Source organism: Motacilla alba, chromosome 4 (genome assembly GCF_015832195.1).
Source record: "Motacilla alba alba isolate MOTALB_02 chromosome 4, Motacilla_alba_V1.0_pri, whole genome shotgun sequence".
NCBI classification, from domain to species: domain Eukaryota; kingdom Metazoa; phylum Chordata; class Aves; order Passeriformes; family Motacillidae; genus Motacilla; species Motacilla alba.
Window position 1 is genome coordinate 12,291,549 of NC_052019.1, and position 23,981 is coordinate 12,315,529.

General features: G+C 40.1%; 2 protein-coding genes across 11 annotated transcripts in view; one reads left to right on the forward strand and one right to left on the reverse strand.

Annotated features, from left to right (window-relative positions):
- EVC (EvC ciliary complex subunit 1) overlaps positions 1 to 22,471 on the reverse strand; it is a 49,791-nt gene extending 27,320 nt beyond the window's left edge. For 2 of the 4 annotated variants that reach the window (XM_038134453.1, XM_038134452.1), the window contains exons 1-10: positions 22,272 to 22,471; positions 19,175 to 19,285; positions 16,760 to 16,843; positions 16,006 to 16,238; positions 15,017 to 15,101; positions 12,704 to 12,802; positions 10,393 to 10,530; positions 8,336 to 8,494; positions 6,555 to 6,771; positions 2,754 to 2,902 (exon numbers count right to left, since the gene is read on the reverse strand). In XM_038134453.1, the coding sequence (XP_037990381.1) occupies positions 2,754 to 2,902; positions 6,555 to 6,771; positions 8,336 to 8,494; positions 10,393 to 10,530; positions 12,704 to 12,802; positions 15,017 to 15,101; positions 16,006 to 16,238; positions 16,760 to 16,843; positions 19,175 to 19,285; positions 22,272 to 22,442 (1,446 nt within the window). In that variant the 5' untranslated portion in view covers positions 22,443 to 22,471. The other 2 variants (XM_038134454.1, XM_038134455.1) reach the window with 2 other exon arrangements.
- Positions 22,472 to 22,616: 145 nt separating this feature from the next.
- EVC2 (EvC ciliary complex subunit 2) overlaps positions 22,617 to 23,981 on the forward strand; it is a 61,493-nt gene continuing 60,128 nt past the window's right edge. For 5 of the 7 annotated variants that reach the window (XM_038134444.1, XM_038134447.1, XM_038134446.1 and 2 more), the window contains exon 1: positions 22,617 to 22,771. In XM_038134444.1, the coding sequence (XP_037990372.1) occupies positions 22,649 to 22,771 (123 nt within the window). In that variant the 5' untranslated portion in view covers positions 22,617 to 22,648. The remainder of the gene's footprint in view (positions 22,772 to 23,981) is intronic. The other 2 variants (XM_038134451.1, XM_038134450.1) reach the window with 2 other exon arrangements.

Below are 23,981 nucleotides of genomic sequence, written 5' to 3' on the forward strand. Positions count from 1 at the left end.
AGATCTTAATAGTTTCTTGTGATCCTTCCCTTTTCTTCCTTGATGCTCTTCATGCTGGAACCATGACTCAGAGGGAAATGGAACTTGCCTTACCACCTTCATTTGAGCTTATCCAGTCTTGAGTATAAAATCTCTTAGCCTCAGCAATATGGGTTAAATAATATGTAAATACTACTACAAAACATGTTAAATGATCTGACTTGAAACCTGCTTTCCAGTGTATGAATTATCACTACATCACAGCCATTACTATGAGGTGCAGAACAGCCGTCTGACATCATCATGAGACACCTGAGTTACAGCTGTACCACACTGTACAGGGCTTTTGCACTGGGGTTGGTCACCATGTCCCATGGTGGTTCCTAAAAGGCTGATGTGGTCCTGATGTGGTCCTGACTTGGTCCATGATGTGGTCCTGACTTGCCCTTGGTCACAGACTTAAGAGGAATGCAATTTTTTTCTTCTAGTAACGACTGTGACTGTGGATGTGCTGGTAGGCTCATGGAAAATTATATTTCACAGACAAAGACTACGTCAATCTACAGACTAATGAGTAGCATTATCCATAAATATTCCATATTTATTTAATCTGCCAAGTGCTCCCTATCCCTCCCATGGTAAATATGGCTTTCTTCATTAGGTATGCCAATAGAGCTCTTCTAAAGAGGACCAAAGTGCCCATAAATGCTTCAGCATTCTTGTAGAGGTAGACTTGAAAGTTCACACATGTCATGGAGCCATACTTTATGACAGAATTTGACAAATTAACGGCTACAACTTGTATTTCCACCGTGGGTAGGCAGAGCCAGACTGGATTACTGTAACTGACACTTTATGGTTTGTGTTCTTCACTGATCATTCCTGTACTCCCTGCCAGTAAAAGAGAAAATTAAAATCCTCCTTTTCCAACAGAAACATAGATGAAGGAGAACAAATGATACAGGAACTCTAACCTTTGCTATGTATCTCATTCTCTCTTACAAAAAAATCAGATCTGCAGCAATTCAATTGTTACCACCCTACTTGTGTTCAGAGCAATCTGATATGAATGAAGTTTATTGCAAAATCCACCATCATAACTGGCAACCACTTAAAATTCAGCAGAAAGGTCACTTACTGACAAGGCTGCTATCATGGTGGCATAAGCCCTTGATGAGGTGAAGGGGGAAAGGCAGAGAAAAGAAGTGTTTTTGATGGGTACAGCTCTGGGCTCATGGTAAGGCTTTGCAATCAATTCCTTTACTGTTGGGCTGGCTGTGAAATTATGAAACAAACTTAAAATAGCTCCTCAGTGCCAAGTGGATTGTTCTCTCAAAATAATTACTGGACTATTTAAGTCAAACCATGGGAGCTGCAGGTACACGTTTTTCTTGTTCTTTGAAGAGTTTCTGCACTTAAGACCCCATTTGTTCTGGGACAAAAGACTCTCCCACCGTGCAGCAGAAAGGCTTATATTTCTGACTTTCATAATTTGTACACAGGCATTTCATAATCCTAAGACTCAGCTGTGTTCTGTCCTGCAGCATGAAGTGCAAGTTGCCCCTTCCTGCTCAGCCTGTCAGAAACTGTTGAGTAGGCTTAGTTAAACTCTAGACTAATGATCTGCTCATCAGGTGTACAGAATAGAGCATCTCTTGCACAAAGCTGTGTGGCTCTACCTTTGTAGGGAAGGGGTCTTACAGCAAAAATTTTAAGCTTTGTTCAATGAATCTGGGATGTGTCCAAGAGTGTCCAATGATGTCTAAAAGGAAAATACATTCACAAGTGCACACTGGCTACAAAAATGTGCAACAGAATTATTTGTCTCAAGTTATGAAAAGGCAAAGATGTAAAAAGTGCTCTACTTGTTTTGGAGTGAGGTGTTGCCAAGCAGGTGTGCATACAGAAATAATAACTGTTTTATCCAATTCATACAATATAATTAAAGAATATGGCCCCACAGTGCAAAATTCCAATGTTAGGACCAATAAATTCTGATAGTCTGCTGCAGTTGGAATCTGGGTCTTCTCATACAGTAATTTTACCTAAGTTATTAGATTTCATCAAAAGTTTAATGCTGTTGGATGTAACCACTTTCACCTTAAATTATTTATTTTCATGAAAATTGAGTATTGATTTTTTTTTAATTCTTAATAACTTGGGTTTGCAGTTCTCAGCAGTTACTCGAACTTTGCAGCTCTCAGCATTTACAGCTAAGAACTCTGATTTTGTATATTCATTTGGAACAATAACAACAAACCTCTATAGAAAATATGAGCACGAAAACATTACACTGACCATTGTATACCATATTAAATTATCAACTGCAAACCTTCTCTAAGGCAAACTGCCAGAGATCATAATTAGTTTTTCCTCTACTTCTCTGAAATCTGGTAAATCTTTTGAGCCTCAGTAACCCCACTCACAGAAAAGCAATTAGATCAGTGCAGACTGTTTCCTTTTGTAATGCAGGCTGGGCACTTTCCTCCAGGTATTTCCTGTCTTGAAGCAAACACACAGTACCTAAGTAAAAGATGTTTTCTACGAAACGTGCAATTTTGCATTAACCCCAGTGGCATTTTCTTCCAATGCAACACCACCAACACTGCAGGAAAAGCCATGGTAACAGGGGTTCTGACCCTGTCCACCTGCGCTACCACACATGATTCCGACGAGGACCCAAAATTCCCAATTTTACGGAACTGGGAGAAATCTGCAATACATTTGGCTTTAGAAACTAACTGAACAAGGAAAATAAGCTTTTACTTGTTCACCTTGACAAAATTATGAACATCTTCAGTAAGGTAAGTTTTGCTAAGGAGACTCTCTTGTTCAGCTTCCCATCTGTGTCTGAACTCTTCCTTCTTCTTCGCACGGCACTGCAGCCGTTTCCAGATCAGGTCTTTACTTTGTTGCATGCACTCTGGAACATAAACCACAAACAATTAGGCACCACAACTCCACAGGGAGAATGCAGCATCTGCTACTGTCACACAACATAAGCTCACGGAGATCTGTTAGTGAGTGAAATAGGCAAGTAATCACCATGCAGGATTTGAAATTTGCTTCTTACCCTGATGGCCTTTTTAGATGTGAACTTCTAAATTGTTACATGGCACTTAAATCTATCAGGTTTTTGGACTGCTACCATCCTGCACCCTCCCTTTCACGGGTGCTGCTGTTTATGCAAAGGCAGTGTGTTAGTCCAAGAAACAGATTGCCTCATGCAGCACCCCAAACCTCCCCCTCCTGCTTCCGGAAGGTCCATAAGTGTCTCATTACCTAATTGAAGATATGCAAATGCTGCTGCAAGGACAGGGGCAGTAACATATGGTGAGGAGAAAAGGTCTAAAGCAGTGCTAGTTCAGATTAGTTTGAACTGGCATGCAGCCCATACATACCAGACTTCTAAAGTGACTCATCCAAGAACCTGCAGTAAAAGTTGTCAAGGTCCCTCCAATTTTGTGCTACTAATACGAACTACTTGGGACTAAATTCCTCCCCACTTTATTCCCCCTGTAGGTCCAAGTAATATATAAATTAACGAGTCTATTTGCATCCTGGGCTGCTGAGTGCAATCACTGCTTTAAATGTTCTGCCACTTCATGTCTCATTGCTTGTCCACCTAGGAAAAAATTTTACTAATTTCCCCCAGCTACCCTGCCCCAGAGCAGTACTTTACTCCTGACACAAGCAGCTAAAGGGGGATGCAAAAGAACAGTTACCTGTGGCTGCTGTTCTGCCACTACACCAAGCTGCTTTAACTACGAGAAATTATTTTGTAGAGAAACAAAAGGAACACAGTACTGCAGCACCAAGAATGTTATTTATTCTCCATGCTAATTTATTGTGCTTATCCACAGGCTGATGATACACTGACAGAACACCTGAAGGTGCACCAAGAGTACAGGAAAGCCTGTAATGAAAATACTACTTAAAGAAATGTAGAAGCGTTTTACTTTTAAACACTATAGATTACTACTTCCTTATTTTGTACCCTAGGAGCACAGTCTTGCTGAGTTTGTGCTCTGTTTGTGAATTACAGGTACAGTTTAACTTTTGTATTTAGAAGCTCATAAGAAAGGTCAACATAAGGCTCTATTGGAATAAATGCTGCACTCCAGATCATTTTTTTTAAAGTACGTGTCATTTCTATGTAAAACCAGGAGGTTGATAATGTTCTTCTGCACGGGATATACCAAATGTAATATTTAGCTATATATAACTATAAAAACCTACTTTGCATAAAATAAAGGCCTGGACAGAGGTATTTTTGCTTTGGAACAAGTGAAAATTGACAAAAATAAGGAAAAATCACCCAGAGACGCCCATTTATGCTTAAAGAAAGTTAGTGGCTGAACCTATGTGAAAACTATGAACTAAGCATAGACAGTTTTAGAAACAAACATCCAAACAACAAAAGAAACTAAACAGTTGTTTAGAAACAAACAACAAAAGAAACTATATCACAATATATATGTATTTGTGAATATCAGCAAACTGTTCATACAGTTAGATGTTCTGAAAGAGGATCAAGTCTGCAGCACTCTCTGTGATGAAATAATTGGCTCAGTAGATGACAGGAGAGTGGTGGATATCGGCTACCCTGACTTCAGGCAGGTTTTTGATGCAGTCTCCTGACAGATACAAAGAAGAGGATGGATGAGCAGTGAGATGGATTGAAAACTTGCTCAAAGTCCACCTGGAAGCCAGCACCTACTGGTGTACCCCAAGGGTCAATACTGAGTGCAACTCTGCTCAGTAGCTTCACTAATAACCTGAATGATGGAGCAGAGTGCAAATTTAGCAAGTCTGCAGAGGTCACAAAAAACGGGAGGAGTGGCGGATACACCACACATGCTTGTACTTTCATCCGTAGGGCACTTGACAAGCTGGGAAATGGGCTGATGCAAACCTCCTGAAGTTTAACAATGGGAAGTGCAAAGTGCTGCACCTGGAGAGGTGCACCCCAGGCACAGGCAGGGACTGCCTAGCTGGAAAGGAGCTTGGCAGGAAAGAACCTGGAGTTCTGGTGGACACCAGGTTGAACATAAGCCAGCAGATAGAGGGAGGGGATCCTTTCTCTCCATTCAGCTCTGGTTAGGCCACACCTGGAGTGCTGTGTCCATTTCTGGGCTCCACAGCCAGGTAAGTACAAGAGAGACATGGAGATCCTGAAGAGAGTTCAACAAAGGGCCACAACGATTAATAGACTGGAACACGTCCAGTCTATTAAAAGAGAGCTGAGAGAGCTGGGGCTGTTCAGCCTGGAGAAGAGAAGGCTCAGGGGGGATCTGTGCATAATAAATATATAAACATCTGAGTATAGAAACACCTGGAGAGTGGGCACAAAGAAGACAGAGCCCCTCTCTTCTGTTGTGCCCAACAAAAGGACCAGAGGCAGCTGCCAGAAACTGAAACACGGGAGGTTCATTTTACAATGAGGATGACTGAGCACTGGGACAGGTGGCCCAGATGGAGTCTCCATTCTTGGAGAGAGAACCTGTCTGAACATGATCCTGGCCAACCAACAGTAGCTCAACCTGCTTAAGCAGACAGGGTGGACCACACAACCTCCAGAAGTTCTTTCAGCCCTAACCATTTTGTGATTCTGTGAATTTATGACTGTGAGATAAGGCACAAATTATCACCACCAAGCCCAAATGAGTGAGCAGCACTGCAGCAAGAACATACTGCAACAAGACTGCATTCATTTTGACTATTCAGTTCACTGAACTCTAAACCTAATGCCATTGTGCTATGACAATTTTCTTTAAATGTGTCCAAAAATAGCAGAAATTGTTCTGGAAATTGTGTTGAAGTGGTTTGCATTATTTTCCTTTTGGCTACATGTTTACCGTTATTTTCTGTGATTGCTGATGGGAGGCACTGAGCCCTGAAACATCACCTAACAGAGAAGATAGGGCTATATTTCTCAACACTGGGCATTAGGTAACATACAAATGACACAGGGAGAACCTTAAATCAGTGGGTCAGTCAGCTTAGACTTTATTATGACTGTGTGCTTTTCAGATAGGCAATATGAAGAGGTGCAAAAGAAAGAGGAAATACTTCACTTTAGAAGTATTTTTGTGTGACATAAGAAAAGAGAGATTTATAGGAAGATCATAAGCTTTAACATTATCTTTTCAGAAAAGTGATAGCACAACTGCTTTGTATATAGCACAACTGCTTCTGGCTTTACATGCTACCAAGAAATCCTAAGACAGTGTCTTATGTCAGCCAGTATGACCAGCAATGCCAAGTATGTGAACAACAGAGAAATGGAGATATCACAAATATCACAAATACTTGTAGCAAGTACAATTCAAATTAATGCAATTAGATTCTGTGAACTATAGAGTAAGTACCTAGCAATACCTGGAACAAGACATAAAAGGCCTAAAATCAAAGTTCCCATTCCAAACATATACTCTCCAGAATAAAACTGATCCTGGTCAATTCATTAGTATCTTTTTAAAACAGAGGGGTATATACAGCTGAAGCTGTCATTTTTTTACTCTTTAAAACAATGAGAATTCATGTAAGTCATGAGCTCCAGTCCAAGTACTCACCATTACTGTAATGTGCCAGCTGTTCCCAGAAGGCCTTGTGCAGGTCTGTTAGAAGCTCTTCCTTTTGTCGGACTGAAAGATTCTTCTTTACAGTTAAGTGGTCCAGAATATTTGACACAGTATTTAATCTACCCTTACACTCTTCTGGTATAGAGGACTTCAGTGAATCAATCATTTTCACCATAAGCTCCCAGCTGAATAACCTTTCCTGAATGTCCTAAGCCAAACATAAAGTCCTGTTTAGAAACAAAGAATGTATCTTTGGTTGTGCTTTCCTTACACTGAACTATTGATTCCCAAACCACAAAGAAAACCACTGAGGCTTCTCAAAACCATGTGAATAACCATCTTCATGTACTTCAATACTTCTGAAAGTCTAGATCAGTGCAGGCTAGCAGTAGGTTTACTGCATGTTCAGTTGCAAGAGGTAATCTAAAATTATTGGTGTTTTTCATTATTTGTAGGTGTCAAGAAGACATTAAGTCTGGAAAAGACAATAACAGCTTTGAAGAAAAAACTTAAATACTCAAGGAGGATAGATGGATAGAAGATAACATGGAAGTCGTGACCTGTTTTCAAGATACTATATGGCACACCAGTACAGGTTCTCAGTTTGAAATGAGGACACATACCTAATTCTGATAATGCTGTGATTCCTTCAAATACACAGTCAGACAGAGTTCAATACATATACTAAAAATTAGTATAATTGCCTATGGCCTAGCAGCTTTCACTGCACTATTAAAGAAGTAGCCCATGATCACAGTACAGAAAGATTTCCCAGGTAAAAGTACAGCTGCTTTAAACAATGCTGCAAAGTTAGAAAGAGCTTGACAATGCTGTACTAAGTTAACAGCTGGACTCAATCTCAAGGCTCTTTTCCAAACCAAATGATTCTATGATTCTCTAACCTACTGTAATTAATAGAGATGTACCTACAATGACCTCTGCAATGAGATTTCAGCATCATCACAGTAGTGACTTCAGGCAGGAATATCTCCTGTATCTGTATCCAGATTATCTTATCTGCAGTCTGCCCATCTGAAGGAACTTACTGTGCAGCAGCCCAGTTTGGGTCGAGTGTGACAAGCAGCAAAGGCTTTTTTCATACCTGGCCAGCTCAGTCTACTGAACTGCTCCAATGCAAAGCTAACAAGGTAATAATTACTGTTATCTGTTTATACACCAAATTACTAATAAATGCAGGGATTCCAATTGTATGTTAATCTATAAATTACATGTAACTCTTTCAGCATATCCTGTGCAAAAAACAAGAAGGGATCTGTTAGATTTAACAAGCACAGTGTTGGTGCATTTATGAACACAGTTTTCCCTCTTCAGACCGTATCCCTAAGAGCTGATAAAAATTTTCAATTCAAATTAAAGTCACCGAACACACAGAATAACCCTCAAATTTAAATTAGGATTTGTGAGTCGAAGTGGAATAAATATTTCGAAAGAAAGTAACAACACAGTAACAATTCTCTATCGACTGGATCTTGTGCTATCGCTCCTGGTTCATCATCTGCATTAATAATACTTTTTCCTTACATGACTACCTGAATGGTATTCTGAGAATTAGAACTCAACTGCAGATAGTTCACCTTCCTATGAGTCTTCCTAAAGTGCAATGGAAGTTGAGCTCTCAGCAATAAAGCTCAGAGGCAACTGGATTGAGCAGCCTACATCACTCCTGAGGCAGGACTGACAGACTCTGCACTGACATAATTCTTTCTGCTCAGATTGACTAAATCTGTCTCAACTTTTATTTCTCTCTTTACCATTGCCTGCAAGTCCTGAGATTCACTTAACAAGCTTTCTATTGCAATCATCTTCTCAGTCAGATCCATCATTATCTTCGTTGCTTTGGCACTTGAGCATTTTGATTGGTCCAAAAAATCCTGCTGGGCTTTGTCAGTCTGCTTCCAGAAGGCTTCCATCTGTGGAATATGAATCAAAAAACAGCCCATGTTCCCTCATTAATCATCTGGTATTTCATTACAGAAAGAGGTATATATATGAGTCTACTGAAATACACGTCACAGACAGCTCTCAGTTATATTAAACAATTTGCAAAGCTAAAGAGACTATTATGTATTTTATATGTATAAAATACATATATATAATATATCGGTGGTGGCACAAAACCAGTAGGTCAAACCTGACCTTTTAAAATAACTGTCATAATTCTTTTTAACTAGCTAAGAATTTGTTAATTCTCTACATATTGCACCTACAAGAGCCTATAATGTTTTTAGTATTGATGGTAAATGCCTAGAAGATAAATTGCATCACTTTTATTCTGAGAAGTTTATTTAGCTGTAGGAGGAGGTATTCTAGTCAAACAACATTTTTACAAAAAAAAAGAAAAACTGAAAATTATTACTGTTTTACACCATCAAAGCCTTTCACAGCTAGATGCTACATAAGCACTTTGCTGGCTGGAATTAAATACTTTATGTCAGCACAGTGTATGTGCCAATTCTGATGGATTATTATATGGACAATCCCTAGTTTTAGGTCTGATTCCACAAACATGACTGTGCACACTGTCAAGATTCTGTGCTCTGTGGGATTACTCGTGCACATGAAGGTAAAAAATGCATCCATCACCATGATTTCTATTAAGTACCCATGAATTTTGGAAAAAAAAAGTGATTATGGCATCTGTGAGTATGGCAAAACCCCCTCTATACTCTCAGAGGAAGACTGGATTAGTTCAAGGTACTGAGCTATACAAATCTGCATAGAGGGAAATTATTTTCAGTACAACGAAAAGCATCTGCAGGCACAAGAGTGACAGGCCTGCTGAAGGATGATCACTGCTGGTGAATAAATGCCTCATGTTGCTCTGCAAAGTTGCCAACAATTATTTTTACATGACTAACTCTGGAAAACTCTAAATAATAATTTTTCCACTGAGCAAAGTTAAAGTACAAAAGAAACTTGACACAGATGTTCCAATGTTACCAGGACTTCCACTATAAAGTGAAGAGCTCAGAGAAAGCAGAGAAAATTCGCAGTGAAGCATTCTAAGCACCAGACATTAAAAAATGTTAACTCCTGTATGAAAAAGGCCTAAGGCTGAGGTGATGGGCTGTTTGGTCCAGGGCTGAAATGCCACAGTCAATCAGCACAGGCAGCTCACAGAGCGGTCACTCACTCATTTTCATCAGCAGTCAATTTGCTCAAGCTTCAAAAACAGGGCTGGGAATAATATTACTCAGTTTACTGGAGAATAGGACATAGAATGCTCTTAACCTCCAGTTTTCCAGCCCGAAAGCTAGACTGACACAGTGAATCTACTTTAGAGAAAAAAATCCCAATGCCTGCTATCAAACAGTATTTTCACACCAAAAAATGTAAATATATTCTCACACTAAAGAAAAAGGCTTTGCTCAAGTAAATGCACAAAACATACTAAAACATTCCCCAGCAACTATAGTTTTAGTAATCCTTTCTGCTGAAAAAAAATTGTAGGCTCTTATTACTTCCTTACTCAGTTACAGGGATTGACAAAAGCAAGGTGCTAGGATAACTTTCCTAAAAGTCAGGCTATACATAGGCTTGAAATAAATCTTACCATCAGACAAGCACCAGACATTTCTCAGCTAATAAAACAGTAGTGTTTTACAAAAAGCAAAAAAAATGTTTTCTTTATAAAAACACATTGACACACAAAGGGAGCTGTAAATATTTTGCTGGGGCAAAGTAAAAATATTTTCAGGACACATATAAAATACCAACTGTGGACTACTCAACAAAACCATTGCACTAAAGAACTCCCCACCAAAAGAATAACATTAAAATAAAATTTTAGAAAAAATTAGAAAGTTACATTATCTATTACGTGCTCAGAATATTCCCTTTCCCTCCTTTCTAGGTCTTCTAGAGTCTGGAACTCTGAATTACAGGCTGCTGACATTTCAGTATTCTGGAGTCTAGAGTCAAGTTGTTTCTGTAATTCTTCAAAATCCTGGGGGAAAAAAAACCAAGTGATTTCTTAAACAGAAAAACAGACATAACTTCTAAATTTGGGAGTGAATCTGTATGTCAGTTCTGGCTCATGGCTAAGGAAGCTGAGCAGGAGTGTTCAGAAAGTTCTCTTTCTTGGTAATGTACCTTCTGTAGTAAGCAAGGAAATCTCCAGATATATGCCAGCTCTGAAGTAAACTTAATACAAACACATACATTTCCACTAGGATGTGAGTACAGTCAAGACCGTAATCCATCTCTGCTGAATTCGTTAGTAAACACTACTTCAAGAGCTTTTACACTAATAACCCCTGGAATCTATCTACAAATATTTTTATTTTAATGCATGTGCCTCATCTTAAATGGCAGCTATGAGTGTACATGCTGTGTTTAAAAGCCCAGGTAAGTATGCAGGTGATAATCAGATAGTGATTCCCGCAGAGTGCTGGATGAACACACACGGATGAACACACCTGTAATGCTCATAAGGGATGAATTACAGGCTGCATGATTACATGAGGTTTCACAGTTTTTCAGTCCTTTAGAAACCAGAGTGATTTTTTATGAAAGCTGATGTTGCTGACAAATACTAGTCTGCTGCCATTGCTTAGTAAGCTGATACCAAAAAGGGTGACTCTTCCTTCGTTGCAACATGCCTTACATAGCAAGCACTGACTTCTAACACCATCCACTTTTGGATATCAGTGCATTAACTTGATACCCTTATGCCTTAAAGAAAGGCAGTAGATTTTGACAGGCTTCACTATCAATTTCATCAAAATCCCATGAATTTTTATGATGCAGAATTAAAAGTGGAAAACGCTGTCTGAAATAAAACATGTAACATCTCTTTTACGTGGTGGTCATAACCAGCCTTGCTCCTTGTATGATATCTCACCTCTAAGACTGTCAGGCTTACAAGATCCTTCTCTCCATCATATAGGACACAGAAACCCCATATTGGCACTTAAACAACTGGACTTCTCTGGCAATTACTGCATCTAATTATTTGGATTTAGTCCTTGTATTGCAGCATCTTAGAGCATGAGGACAGTGATGCCATCAAACTTCACTGAGGATTAGGTTCTATCAGGAAACATCCCTGTTCTAGATCAGATCTGTTTATAATTTGAAGTCATTACCAGAAGACCACCAGTAAAAGGATTTTGCACATCTAATCTCACTTTTCATCTAGTAAATACAATAAGCTTTAATACTAAACCTGAGAATTTAAGGCAAAGAAGAGTGCTTTAAGGTAAAATACTACCCTCTGATATAAATCATAGGGTACAACTACAGAGATTCTTACAGTAATTCACAGATTGTGAGACTGCACAAAGTATTCAACAACAAGAGCTCATGAGCTGATAGACAAATGTCCAGATGTGAAATTCCATCTACATGTAAGAAAAGCATAATTGCTGCTGTGATTGAGCTGCTCTCAGTACAAACATTCAAGACTTGGATTGGCAGGGCACTGGATAAACTTACCTAAGATAAAGCTTCCTACAGAAGGCTGGACCAGACAATCTCAAGATGTGCTTCTCAATCCAGATTTTTCTGTGACTCTAAACTGAAAGTGCAACCAACAGCTCTCCTATTTTCTATAGTTTTGTAAAGCTTTTTGTTCCTTCTAATAGTTCCTTCTAATATACTACAATAGTACTGTGACTCTACCTGAAACACTCTGACTGTCAATATATGTCTTCCAGTTCAGAAGTGGCATATGGACTATGATAAAGTACATGAAAGAAAAAAGGATGATGCAGAAAATAAGTATATTTTCCCCTGATTAAAGCCTTGAGCATCATACTGCTACTTTATTTCCTACTATTTTATTATCAGCAAGATACCTGGGACTAAACAAAGCCCCTGATAATTAGAAATTATTAAATCTGAGTGAATAAGATTCAAAATGTTCTGTTTAAATGGATTCAACTACAAAATATTTTATCTTTAACAGATTACATAGATCACGTCATACAGCAACAAAGAGGAAAAGCATAAAAGGTAATGAAGAAAATCAACTCACAAGGGAGTTTCTTTGCATTTTTTTCAGAAATAGATTACAAATGACATGGATGCTCAAAAGGAGTAGGTGAAATGGCTGCTGTGGTAATAAAATAAACTCTTATTTTGTGTGGCCTTAAATACTAACCAACAAACCCACTTACATTTTCCAGATTTAAAAGGATTTTCTTCAACAAACCATCAGTAATCTTCTTTTTACGATGGAGGTCTGTGAGGTATATCTTGAAAACCTGAATAAACATCTGTTTCAAAGGAAGAAAACAACACTCAGGTTAAGTGCCTGTAAGGACATTATTGTAATGACATCTTTGTAATAACTTTCGCTGATTTAAATCAATCAGGGAGATTATAGCTAATCATAAGTGAAACAACACATAAATTAACAGATAAATCACCAGCGACTCTCCAGTACTTGCACTGTGAAAAATTCTCTGGTTTTGGCTCCAGTGAGACACTGGAAGATGGTGCTACACCTAATCTCATATATCCTTGTAACCAGACAGATACATTTTAAACTATTCTTGACTGGAGAAAATGCAGATCACTTGAAAATACAAAGCCCATTTTTCTAAAGTTTAATGAACCTCTAAACTGGAAGATACTAACTATTCAAAAGATAATAAAGACCCATTACTCTGACTGCAGCTGTAGTAAGCCACCTAACACATCAAACATTTTTATATACAACCCAAAAGAAACTATCTCAAGTTCTAGCTAGCTTGTCTTGCAAGAAAAATACTTATTTTCCATTTGTGTGCTTTTTTTTTAAGACTGTAATACCAGTGTCTTCAAAAAGACATTTTTTAATTTTTTAACACTGGGAAAACTTTTGCTTAACCTTTTCCCCTCTTCCCTCAATTAGAGTTTCAGTGTAAGGTTAATTCACTTCATTAGTAACTGCTGCAGTCTTTTCCAGTGTGGAAATAAAAATACATGAAATTTAACAGCCACCTGCCTGTTCCTTATAATCTTGAAAACAAGATGATGCAGAACTTCCCTGAGCAAAAAACATAAAAACATAAATGCATACATATTTACATATAGAAACAGTTACTGAAGCCCATGTCAGTGAGCAAAATCTGGGCAATATAATATAATTAGAGCCTAATAGAAGAGAAAACCATATAGCAGTCATGCTTTGGATCTCACTTGCAAATGTTTTGGACAGGAGTGTGTCAAGTTTTGAACACACTACCAAGATACCATATACAGTAAAAAGAAAAAAAAGGGTTCAGGAGAAGACTGATAAAAAAGGATGCATTTCCTTAGACTTGATGCCAAGAAAAACTGAAATCAGAGAAAGCAGAGGGGGAAAAGAAGAAATTATTCTTAGACTGATTTATTTTTTCCATTTTTTACCTTCTGGCAAAAATATAAAGCTATTTAAATATTCAGCTAAAGGTCTAAGTCCTTTGTGGGAATTTCTAGTGGGCCACAAAGCGTGTTAAGCACTCATTTTCTCTGTGTTTCTGTGATTACAGCACTATGTTACTACTTACCTTCCTTTAGAAATTGATTGTTAACTTCGACATCAAGTTCAACCTTCTATAATCAAGCTAAGCTTCCTTCTGGAATCTGATCACAAGTTCCCTTTCTCATCTAACTAGATGTGGATAATCCATCAGATGAGAAACTGCTTCCCAGGTTTACTTTCCTGTTTCCTTCTTTGGGTTGTGTAGAAATTGGTTCAGAAAATCCCACCCTTTGAAACATTCTCAGTGGATTTAGTAAATTATAAGAGAAATTAACAATTTTGTTTAAACAGAGGTCAAGAAAAGAGGGGAGGGAAAAGTTATAGACTTTATGTCCAGATTTGTATTTACTGAGCTAAACCTCAGTAGCAGTAATGGTGCTGATCATGGCTAAGCACCACAATCAATCATTACTGAATATCCCAGGGCCTTAATTGTACTTTGTTTTTATTTTCTTTTTTTTTTCCTTGTCAGTTTTGGATGCTGTGACTTGATGCAGGTAGTTATCTATGGTTTAAAAGGTACCTTAATCCCACAACTGTAAAAATTCAGAACTATTGTATTTACCACAATGGTACTGATTCAGATGAACTGAATTTTCCATTTTATTCCAAAAGCTTTAAGTCTTTGGAGTCACAACACACAAACAAGCAAGTTTGTCCGTAAGACAAACTCACCTATTAAATAATTTATTACCTCTTCTTATGAGCATCAAGTGCTGTATGTTAATCTCTGGAGTAATGTTTAAAACCAATTTTTGTATTTGCTATATTGGTATTTCACAGACCAGTATACATCATCATATTTTACTTCCTTAGGAAGCTCATATATATGCAGAGTAGGAGGGAAAAAAAAGACAATAATGTGGAAATGCAACTCTGCTGCACTACATCTCACCTAGCCAGCTGCTTATGTTATTTCCTAAACTAACATTCAAGTAAGATGTTCAAAACAATGAGGTAAAAATGAGATATAAGTACCTACCACATGTTTTTCTTTTCTGAGTTCAGTATCAAGAAGCATGAGATCTTGTAAAGTAAGACTGCAAAGGCAGAGCTTAACATCAAAACTAAAACAAAGATGAAAAATGCATTAATAGCAATCGAAATGACGTTTACACAAAAAGACAACACAATGTAAGTTTCATTTAACCACTAGATCCTCCTAAAAACTACCCCAAATACTTTATTTCTACATTGCCTCCTTTTTCAGAAAAGATTTCTGTATGTAAAAGTAAACAAAACATAGAGCTTTTAATAAAGTTGGTGCTGCAGTTTCCTCTAGAAAAAGACAAGATGAACATAGGCATGAGCGGATACAACCAGGGAAAGCAGGGTTTTAAACTGAAACAGCCATAACAAGAGTGGGTATTTTGTAAACATCCTTCATTGCTAGTACCCTATCCAGTCCCTGGGACACAAATATGATTTTCTTATTCTTGCTCATTAGAGTGCAGACACTTGTATTCATCTAGGGGTACCTTGCCGTGGTGCAGCTGAAAGGAAATCAGAGCTGACAGTCCATTTCAATTTCCTCTACCTGCTCATCAGCAGTGTCAGAGAGGAACTGTTTACCCAGAGTAAGACATGAGTGGTTCCCATTAAAACAGAGAGAACAGACCACCGAGTGTTCTCAAGGCACCTGCAGTGTGAGATGGCAATGTACAGTGCAGAGAGCTCCATCCCCAGCACACATGAACTGAGCATACAAAATGTAACAAAGACATCTCCTTATCCTAACGGTGATACACTTTATGAGACAGCTTTTGGTCAGCCCTGATTCCCAAAATTTCACAAAGAACAGGATGGCTTCCAACAGCTTAATGTATTAATCTCCCAATAACTTTTTTAGGGTTATAAGCAGATAACCCTGTCCTGATGTGGTGACTGTGTGCATTCATACCCAGCCTTTCACTTTTAGTGACGTCCTAAAAACACAGGAAATGACCAAACAAGGCCAGGTTTACTGCTTACCTCTCACAGGTCAGCACTTCAGGGAAGCTGGCCACCTTCAGAAAGGCTCGAGCCTGAAACCTGTCATCGCTTGTGGTGGAATGTATTGTTGTGGAGGAGCTACAGTCCTCTTTGTCTCCCTGGCTCAGGGATCCTAGGCTCCCTGACATAGACGTCTCCACCACTTGATTAGGCAGAACTGCCTGCTTTGGATTCTCATGCAAAGATGGATTTGATGAGCCATCTGCCAAAGGCTACAAGTCAAAGGAAATTCACAAGGTCAATTAATACAACACAATAAGGAGACAAACACCACATCAATTTTCAGTGTTTACTTTTAAAGGAAAAGTTAAATAGTATATACAGCAAAAGTGTTTCCATATACATGACAGGCTTTTAAATTGCCCATGAAAGCATTCTTCTGTTGTAATTAGCCTGTTTGGTGCATGCTTTGCCTTTTAGATCCTTGCGGTGCTTTTCTTATGTCTCCTTAGACAGATCCAAATTCCATTAATGGTAAGAGGCAGAAAAGCTCCCTTAAATACAGTGAAAATTGACTGGACACCATGTAAAGCGTTGCAGGTTCCAGCAATGATGGGGAGCTGAAAGCAGCTGACACCTTACAGAATAAGCCCCGAGTCAATGGACTGTAAAAAAAGGAAAGATCCCTATTAAGCAGATTGGCAGTAAATTTCCTTCCATTACTTGACTCTGCAATTTACTCTGACACAGAATGACTGCCATTAATTTTTACAAGTAGACTCTACAACCTTACCCTAAATTTCTGGTTGATGGGATAGATCACTTTTGCCTTTAATGCAAATGCTGCGATGTTACTGTTCAGAGGAGACTCACCTTCCTGTATGGAAAAGAACAGAAAACCATTTGAGAACAGCAGCAGATCTGGCAATTATTCACTTTAAGTATTGTGCGCTCTTTTTGTTGCACAACTTAAATGTTCCTACTGGTAACTGTATATTGGTTGTCCCTGCTTTAGTGTAAGAAGTCTTCTCATAAGGCTCATTCCAAGTAGGAAAACATGAAAAGGGAATTCTTGTCATTACCACTGCTACAAAATATTTTTAATTCTCCAAGGAGAAAATAGGTAGTGTCTGGTGTTTGCAAGGTATTTTCATTTTGTGTCTTGTCACCACCTCCAAACCCTTAGCAACAGCTAAAGATTTTACAAATTAAACTAGTAATAAAAACTACTAAAGAATAATAAACTCCACAGACATCACCATGGTCATAAATTCTGTCTTTCAATTTAAATAAAGAAACAATAAATTAAGCAAACACAGTCATCACTTAGTCCCAGGAAAAACTTATATAATACAACCTTAACCCAAAATGTAGAGAAAATAACAATGTTTTTCCAAAGAACTTTTAATAGATACTGAATTCTTTTCACACAATTTTCTGTATCACAAAATCTGACTTTCTGCTACTGCCTTTTTCTATATGCTGGAACAATGGGATCATAATTTGTTTTGAGAGGTTAGGTATGGCTTAATAAAGTTTGGCTATAAATAGCAGATAAAATGTGTAAATCCAAGCACTAGGACTTCCTATTTTATCTCTTTTGGTTTTGTCATATGAAATGAAAGACTGATTTGTAAAAACACAGGGTTTTTCATAAAGCTTTTTCTAGGAAATATCAAAGCACTAACAGAGTCTAAAAATGGAAATGGACAGAGAAGAGCAAATTATGTAATTCACTGGACTTCTACCATTGCACTTTTTCATCTCCATTTCATTTATTTCCATTTTTGGGTTTGTTGATAAAGTTTACTGATAAAGTTGCCCCTGGTGAGCAGTCCCAGCACTTCAGGGACAGGAGTGGACAGAGCTAATGCTCTGCAGTGACTGGAGGCAGAGCAGCCAGTGCAAACCTGGAAAGCTGTATTGCAGTGTGCTAGAACTAACACTTCCTGCTTCTCAGCAGGCATAAGTAACACACAATTATTATTAATACAGTAATTATGGTATTATTGCAATGTGAAAAGTCTCAGAATGAAAATACCTGTTTTTCTGAAGTGCTCTAACCTAATTAAAAGCATTTTCCATCTATGCTTCTTCATAAAACGTCAATTTGATGCTAGTAAAGGCAAAAGCCTCTGGAAATCGGAACAAATTAGTAGGAAAAAATACATATAATTTCAGTAGTTAGACACATAGGTGGGAGAAAGTCCCCTCAAATAACAAGGTTACCTCTTAATCTCTTATAAATGAGCCATGCTATGGAAATGGATGTAGTTGTGAATTATCACCTTTAAAAGACTGTGACCCCATTTCAAAAACACTGGTAGTAATCATAAATATGTAAAATTGTGTAAGCTCTCCCACAACATTTATACTTCAAAAAGCAACCTAATCCATGCTCACTTGTTATATTCTACTTTAACTCAAGCAAAATGACCAAGCATGTTTTGTCACCACTCCTGATCACAAAGGTGAAATGAAGATTCATTACCTGTCAGGATTTAAACCAACAGTTTAAATGTTAACAGTAACATTTTCTTGAAATCAGTTCTTGTTAGAAGCTAAGCACTAGACTGGCTGGTTATGACTGACATTTTATTCATGTATTTAATTTATGTATAATAGACGGAATGAGTCAGCTGAACTGCTCATTTTTAAATGAGCAGTTTAAATCACAATCTTTAGCTTCAGCAAGACCAGTCAAATCAGCTTTGGGTGATAGATAGTGACCTAATGACTGCACAGTAGGACTGGTTCTCCAGTTATTTTGGGATTATATAAAAAAAAAGTTACCTAAGTTACTTGATGTTTTCATTGAGAGTGGGTTCTTAAGTTTATATTTCTACTTTTTTTTCACAAATTCTCTAGTTGTCTTTGAATCCCAGCTCACCACAGTGGTCCTTCAGTACTTACAAACTTTTTCTTATGTTAATAGTGTTAATTTATCCCATCAGCCTTTTGAAACTAAGGATGACATAGAGATGAAAGCAAAGAAGTCTCTGTCCAAAAAGAACCCAGGATCTTGATTAAAAAATATCCAAAGAGTGCCTTGGGAGAAACGGAATTCATAAGGGGAATAAGTGCTCAAAATGGTTGCATTCATAAGCAGCAATCAACTCCCACTCTCCATCTTACACTTTTTTTGAACACTTTTTAAAGTTTCTCTCCAAACCCACTAAAATTAAGACAATTTGGAGCAGAGCTTTACCTCCAGCACCACTTCCTCTTTTGATGTATAGGGTTCTGCTTTACTTTTCATGAGCGTGTGCTCTTTCTCATCAGCAGTGAAGCTTTCCAGAAGTCTTTGAGAATCATCTTTCTGAAATTCCAAGAGAAAACATAAAATGTAACACTTGAGAACATTCAGGTTAACTGGAAACATCTTCCATGCAGCCTGGATACATTCATGTCTCCATCATGAAAATTATTCTAGTATTAGTTGAAAATTTTGGAAAAGTACACTCGGAAAAGGAATGCAAATTTTACATATTCAGAAAAGAATAATTAAAATTAATTATCTTTTAAAATGTGTCATTCCAGAAGCAGAATTTTAATCTAAAAAGTTTTAAGAGGCCATGAACCTGTCAAATCAATCCATCTGCTCTCAAAATGTCATAGTACAGCCTATGGAGTCAACCTCATGGTCTGAGCTCAAACATCTCAATTACAGCAAGTTAACTAAAATTGTCTATAATTACCAGCAATAAAGAGAATGCCAAGTATTTTTTTGTCCCTGACCATGAGACAAACTTCCTAAATGAAGCTTTATGTGTGTGGAAGTTCCTGTCAGGGAGAAGTAACTATCAGAAAATGTTCATCACCTTCCTTCCCCAAAAGCAGCCCATATTATTGGCCTCACTTCACAAACACAAAAAGCCACTGGTAGGGACACAGATGTATGGAAATGAAACTGTATGGAAATGAAACCTCCTGCTACACATGGTATTCCCTACACACTACAGAGATCAGAAAACAACACTAATGTGCCTCCCCCCAAACACAGCATTGGAGGGATTATTTTTTTAGTGAAGGAAAAGACAGCAGCCATAATACATGGACTACTTTTTAAATCCTTTTTCAGGTTTTCAATACACTGACTACTTTTAATGTAGTCTAATGATACAGCTGCAGCCACTATGCCTGTCACTCTCTTATGGAAAGGTTCGCCTTGAATAATTTGGCCATTTGGTAGGTAAAGCAGTCCATTTTCCCAGAACACAGAGAACAGCCCAGCTTTGGAACACACTTAATCCTGTATGACTTGCCTCTGTCAAGATGGCAAGATGATGCAATAATTCAGATTATATTTCTGAGTTAGCTTTTTAGATGTGCTGAAGTGCAGACGCTGGTTCCTAAAAATCGACTGATGAGAAAAGAACAGCTACAAATCTCCCTCAGCAATCTTGTAATTTATTTGTTACCATGGTAAAGATTTCTTCTTAAAACTAACTCAGTGCATCCTATATACAAATCAACAAATAAGGGAGTTATGCATCCTCCATGCATCCAAGTCCCACAGATTCAGGCTGTGATCTATAAAATAGTGATTAACTGAGGCTGAGTGACAAATGTGTTAGCTTACTGAGGTGCTTAAAGCTGCTTCATACTCCAGGTACTTGCGCTGCTACCACACTAAGGATAATTTAGCTGCTTGGGATGGAATATATACTCAAGAAAGCTATCCCTGCTTTTACTTTGGATACAGAAGGCTGCAATAGGTGTAGTTCAGCACCTGCTTGCTCCATAGCATTGCTGGGGCAGATAGTGGGAAGAAGGAACAGCCTAAGGTTGCCCTGTTAAACTGGGGAAATCAGACCCACAGGATACAACCATCCCACCCTGTAATGTGCTCTGGATGCACCAGCAAGCAGTTTCTTTTTCTTTCAAAATAAATAACCCTTTTATGGCAGCAGCATTGATTTTAATAGCATTTAAACATCTAAATGCATCTGAAGATCCAGGCCAGGGAGAACTGGCAGCTTCTATTCCCTATTGACATATATGACATAAAGGACAAAATTGCACATGACTACATTTGAGTTGGTAGTGGCAGTACAATAAAGATACACCTATTAAGGCATGGAAAATGAGCAACTGAATCAGAAGAGCTTGTATTTGCACAGCATGCATTGATCCAGCATTTGAAGTGCCTCCATTACTAGCCTAATGTCTGGCTTCAAACAAAACTTCAATCCTCCAACTTAAAAGCAGTTGGGAACTAGAGAGTTTGTCTCCTACGTCATGTTTAATGATGATCAACACTAGCAGATACACACATGCAGCAGAGCTGTTATACGTCAAAAAACGTGTGGTGAAAAACCAAGCTGGACCAGACCCTGCACTGGCAGGCTGGCAGAACTCTGCAGGGCTCCAAATACCCTGCTGTGCCAGCACCAACCACTGCTACCTCCAGTCAGTCCAGCATGACCTGGGTCTAAGTGGGATGGGAGAAAAAAGCATAAATCAATAGCAAATCTCAGAAAATATATCTGCCTGGTAGATGGGCGCCTGCCTGGTTTGGTGGGTGCGTGCTGCCTCTGCAATCTATGAGTCCAAACAAACATTATGAAATAAAGAGATATGAACCACAGTACTTAAAAGAGAACAGCAAGTATGTTGTTAACGAAATCACACACTTTAGAAAACAATGTTAGTTTGGTATCAGGCAAACCATCACAAGTGCTCAGGCTCCTTTATTTCTTTAGGTATCCATGTGCACCCTCAGTGCAAAGTTATTGCTGGGTTAGTACTAATACTCTGTGCTCTGTTGCAACATGAACTTTGGAAAAGTCTGTAAAATACTTTGGAAATAAAATTACTGGTTTAGGACAAAAACTGGCGTCTAATTTCAATCATCTCACAAAACTTCTGCAAACCAGGTACATCTTCCATAATCCCCAAAAGCAACACTGCCTCGCACACGAAGCGGTGGTTGTGAGAGGCAACTTGCAGGTCATGTATGTTAGAGATACAGGCCAGGGGTAATATCCAGAACACTTCAACACTTTCAGCGGCCTCCTTTTAGAGTTAGTCCATTTCTTTCAGCAACTATTAGAAGAAAGTAGTGAAATCCTTTCCAGCAGACGTGTGGCAGGAATTACGGGGCTCCGCACCTACGCCCGCTGCAGAGCGCACCCCGTCGCGCCCCTCGCCCCGAGGCAGTCCAGGCTGTGTTGTGCACCGGGCAAAGCCGGCAGGCGACACCTCCCGGGCCCTCCGCCCTTCAAACCTTCGCAAAGCACTCCTTCTCCCTCGAGCAGTCCGCCCGCGGCCGGCCCCGCTCCCTCCCCGCCGGCCCCGCGTACCTCTCCGCCCCGGCGCGGCCCGAGCGCGCAGCGGCAGAGCAGGGCGGCGGCGGCGGCGCCCAGCAGCAGCCCCAGCAGCGCGGCAGGAGCCAGCAGGGCGGGCAGGGCCTGCAGCGAGTCCGCCCAGAACTGCAGCCCGACGGCCCGCAGGCAGCCCTCGACCGCCGCCATCGCACGGGGCCCGGCCGGCGCCGAGGAGAGGGCAGGGCATGAGGGGAGGTCCCGCTGCTCGGGGGCCCTCTCCCCTCCGCCCTCGCCGCGGTGGGAGGAGACCGATGGCGGGTGGATGTGGCGGCTAAGGCCGGGCCTGATTCGGGGCAACGCCTGGAAAAGTCTCCGCGGCGCCGTCCGCACCCGCGGAGGGTCCGCCTGCTGCCATGCGGTGGCCGCTGGCCGGGCTGCTGCTGGCGCTGCTGCCCGGCGGCCCCTCCGCGCCCGCTCAGCCCCTCTCGGCGGGCACCGGGCGGGGCCCGCCCCGGGAGCCCTGCGGTCGGACTGGGGTAAGCGCTGTGCCCGCGGGGTGCGGGTGGGGAGCGGCCCCGCGGCGCGGCGGTCGATGGCGGGCTCCGGCCGGCCCGCGGGCGGTTCACAGCCCCCGCGGCGGGCTGGGCTCGGGAGCGGGGCCCGCTGCGCTTCCCCGGCTCTGCGGCCGGGGGGGGAAGCTGCCAGGCTCTGGCGTGGTGAGGCAGCCGACAGGTTCTGGACAGGGTCGTCAGGGCACTGGAGAGGGTTCAGCAGAGGGCCATGAAAGCATTGAGGGGTGTGGGACATCTCTCGCCAGGAGAGATTGCGGGAGTTGGGCCTGTTTAGTCTCTAGAAGGGAAGACTAAATTGGGATCTCATTAATACGTATGAATATCTCAAAGGTGGGCGTCAAGAGGATGGTACCAGACTCTTTTCAGTGGTAGCCGGGGACAAGACGAGGAGCAATGGCTATAAAGTAAAACACAAGAAGTTTCACTTCAACATGAAGAACTTCTTTTCGTTGAGGGTGGCAGGGCACTGGCACAGCTGCCTAGAGAGGTTTTGGAGTCTCCCTCTGGAGACATTCCAGTCCCACCTGGATGTGTTCCTGTCACCTGCTCTGGGTGACCCTGCCTTGGCAGGGGATTGGGGTGGATGACCTCCAGAGTTCCTTTCCAGTCCTGATGATGCTGTGTCTGTGCTTCGCTGTGCTTCAGAACAGAGGCCCTTGGTGTTTATCTAGTCACAGCACCTCTGCTCAGTACTGTCAGTTTCCAATGAGGAGTACAGTAGCTTTTAGGATGGAGCTTTTGTGTTCATTCTTTCTCCTTATCTAGGTTTGTGTCTGTCAAGCCATCTCAAAATATGTTGACATAGTCATCTTTTGTCCATACCTTGCTGTACAGTGGGGATTAGAGTTACAAATGTAGTTTGTTGGTAGGATTACAGAAAGACTAATACACAGGAAATAGTATTGCAGGAAAACAAACAAACACAACCCTCCCAAAACCGGGACTCTCCCCAAAACCAACAAACAGCACACCAAATTACTTTACCAGAAGAATAAATTTATTTAAAATTTTGGGAAAAGTTTCCTGACAGTATTATTGCATTAAATTAATTACTTTTGAAGCATGATGTGAGTGCAGGTCCATGGAATTGGCACTATTTGCCAATCTGGAACCCCTTGTGATGTCCTCTGGTATCGTGGATGCACTCTGCAGCAGAGTGGAAGGCTTCTGCTGG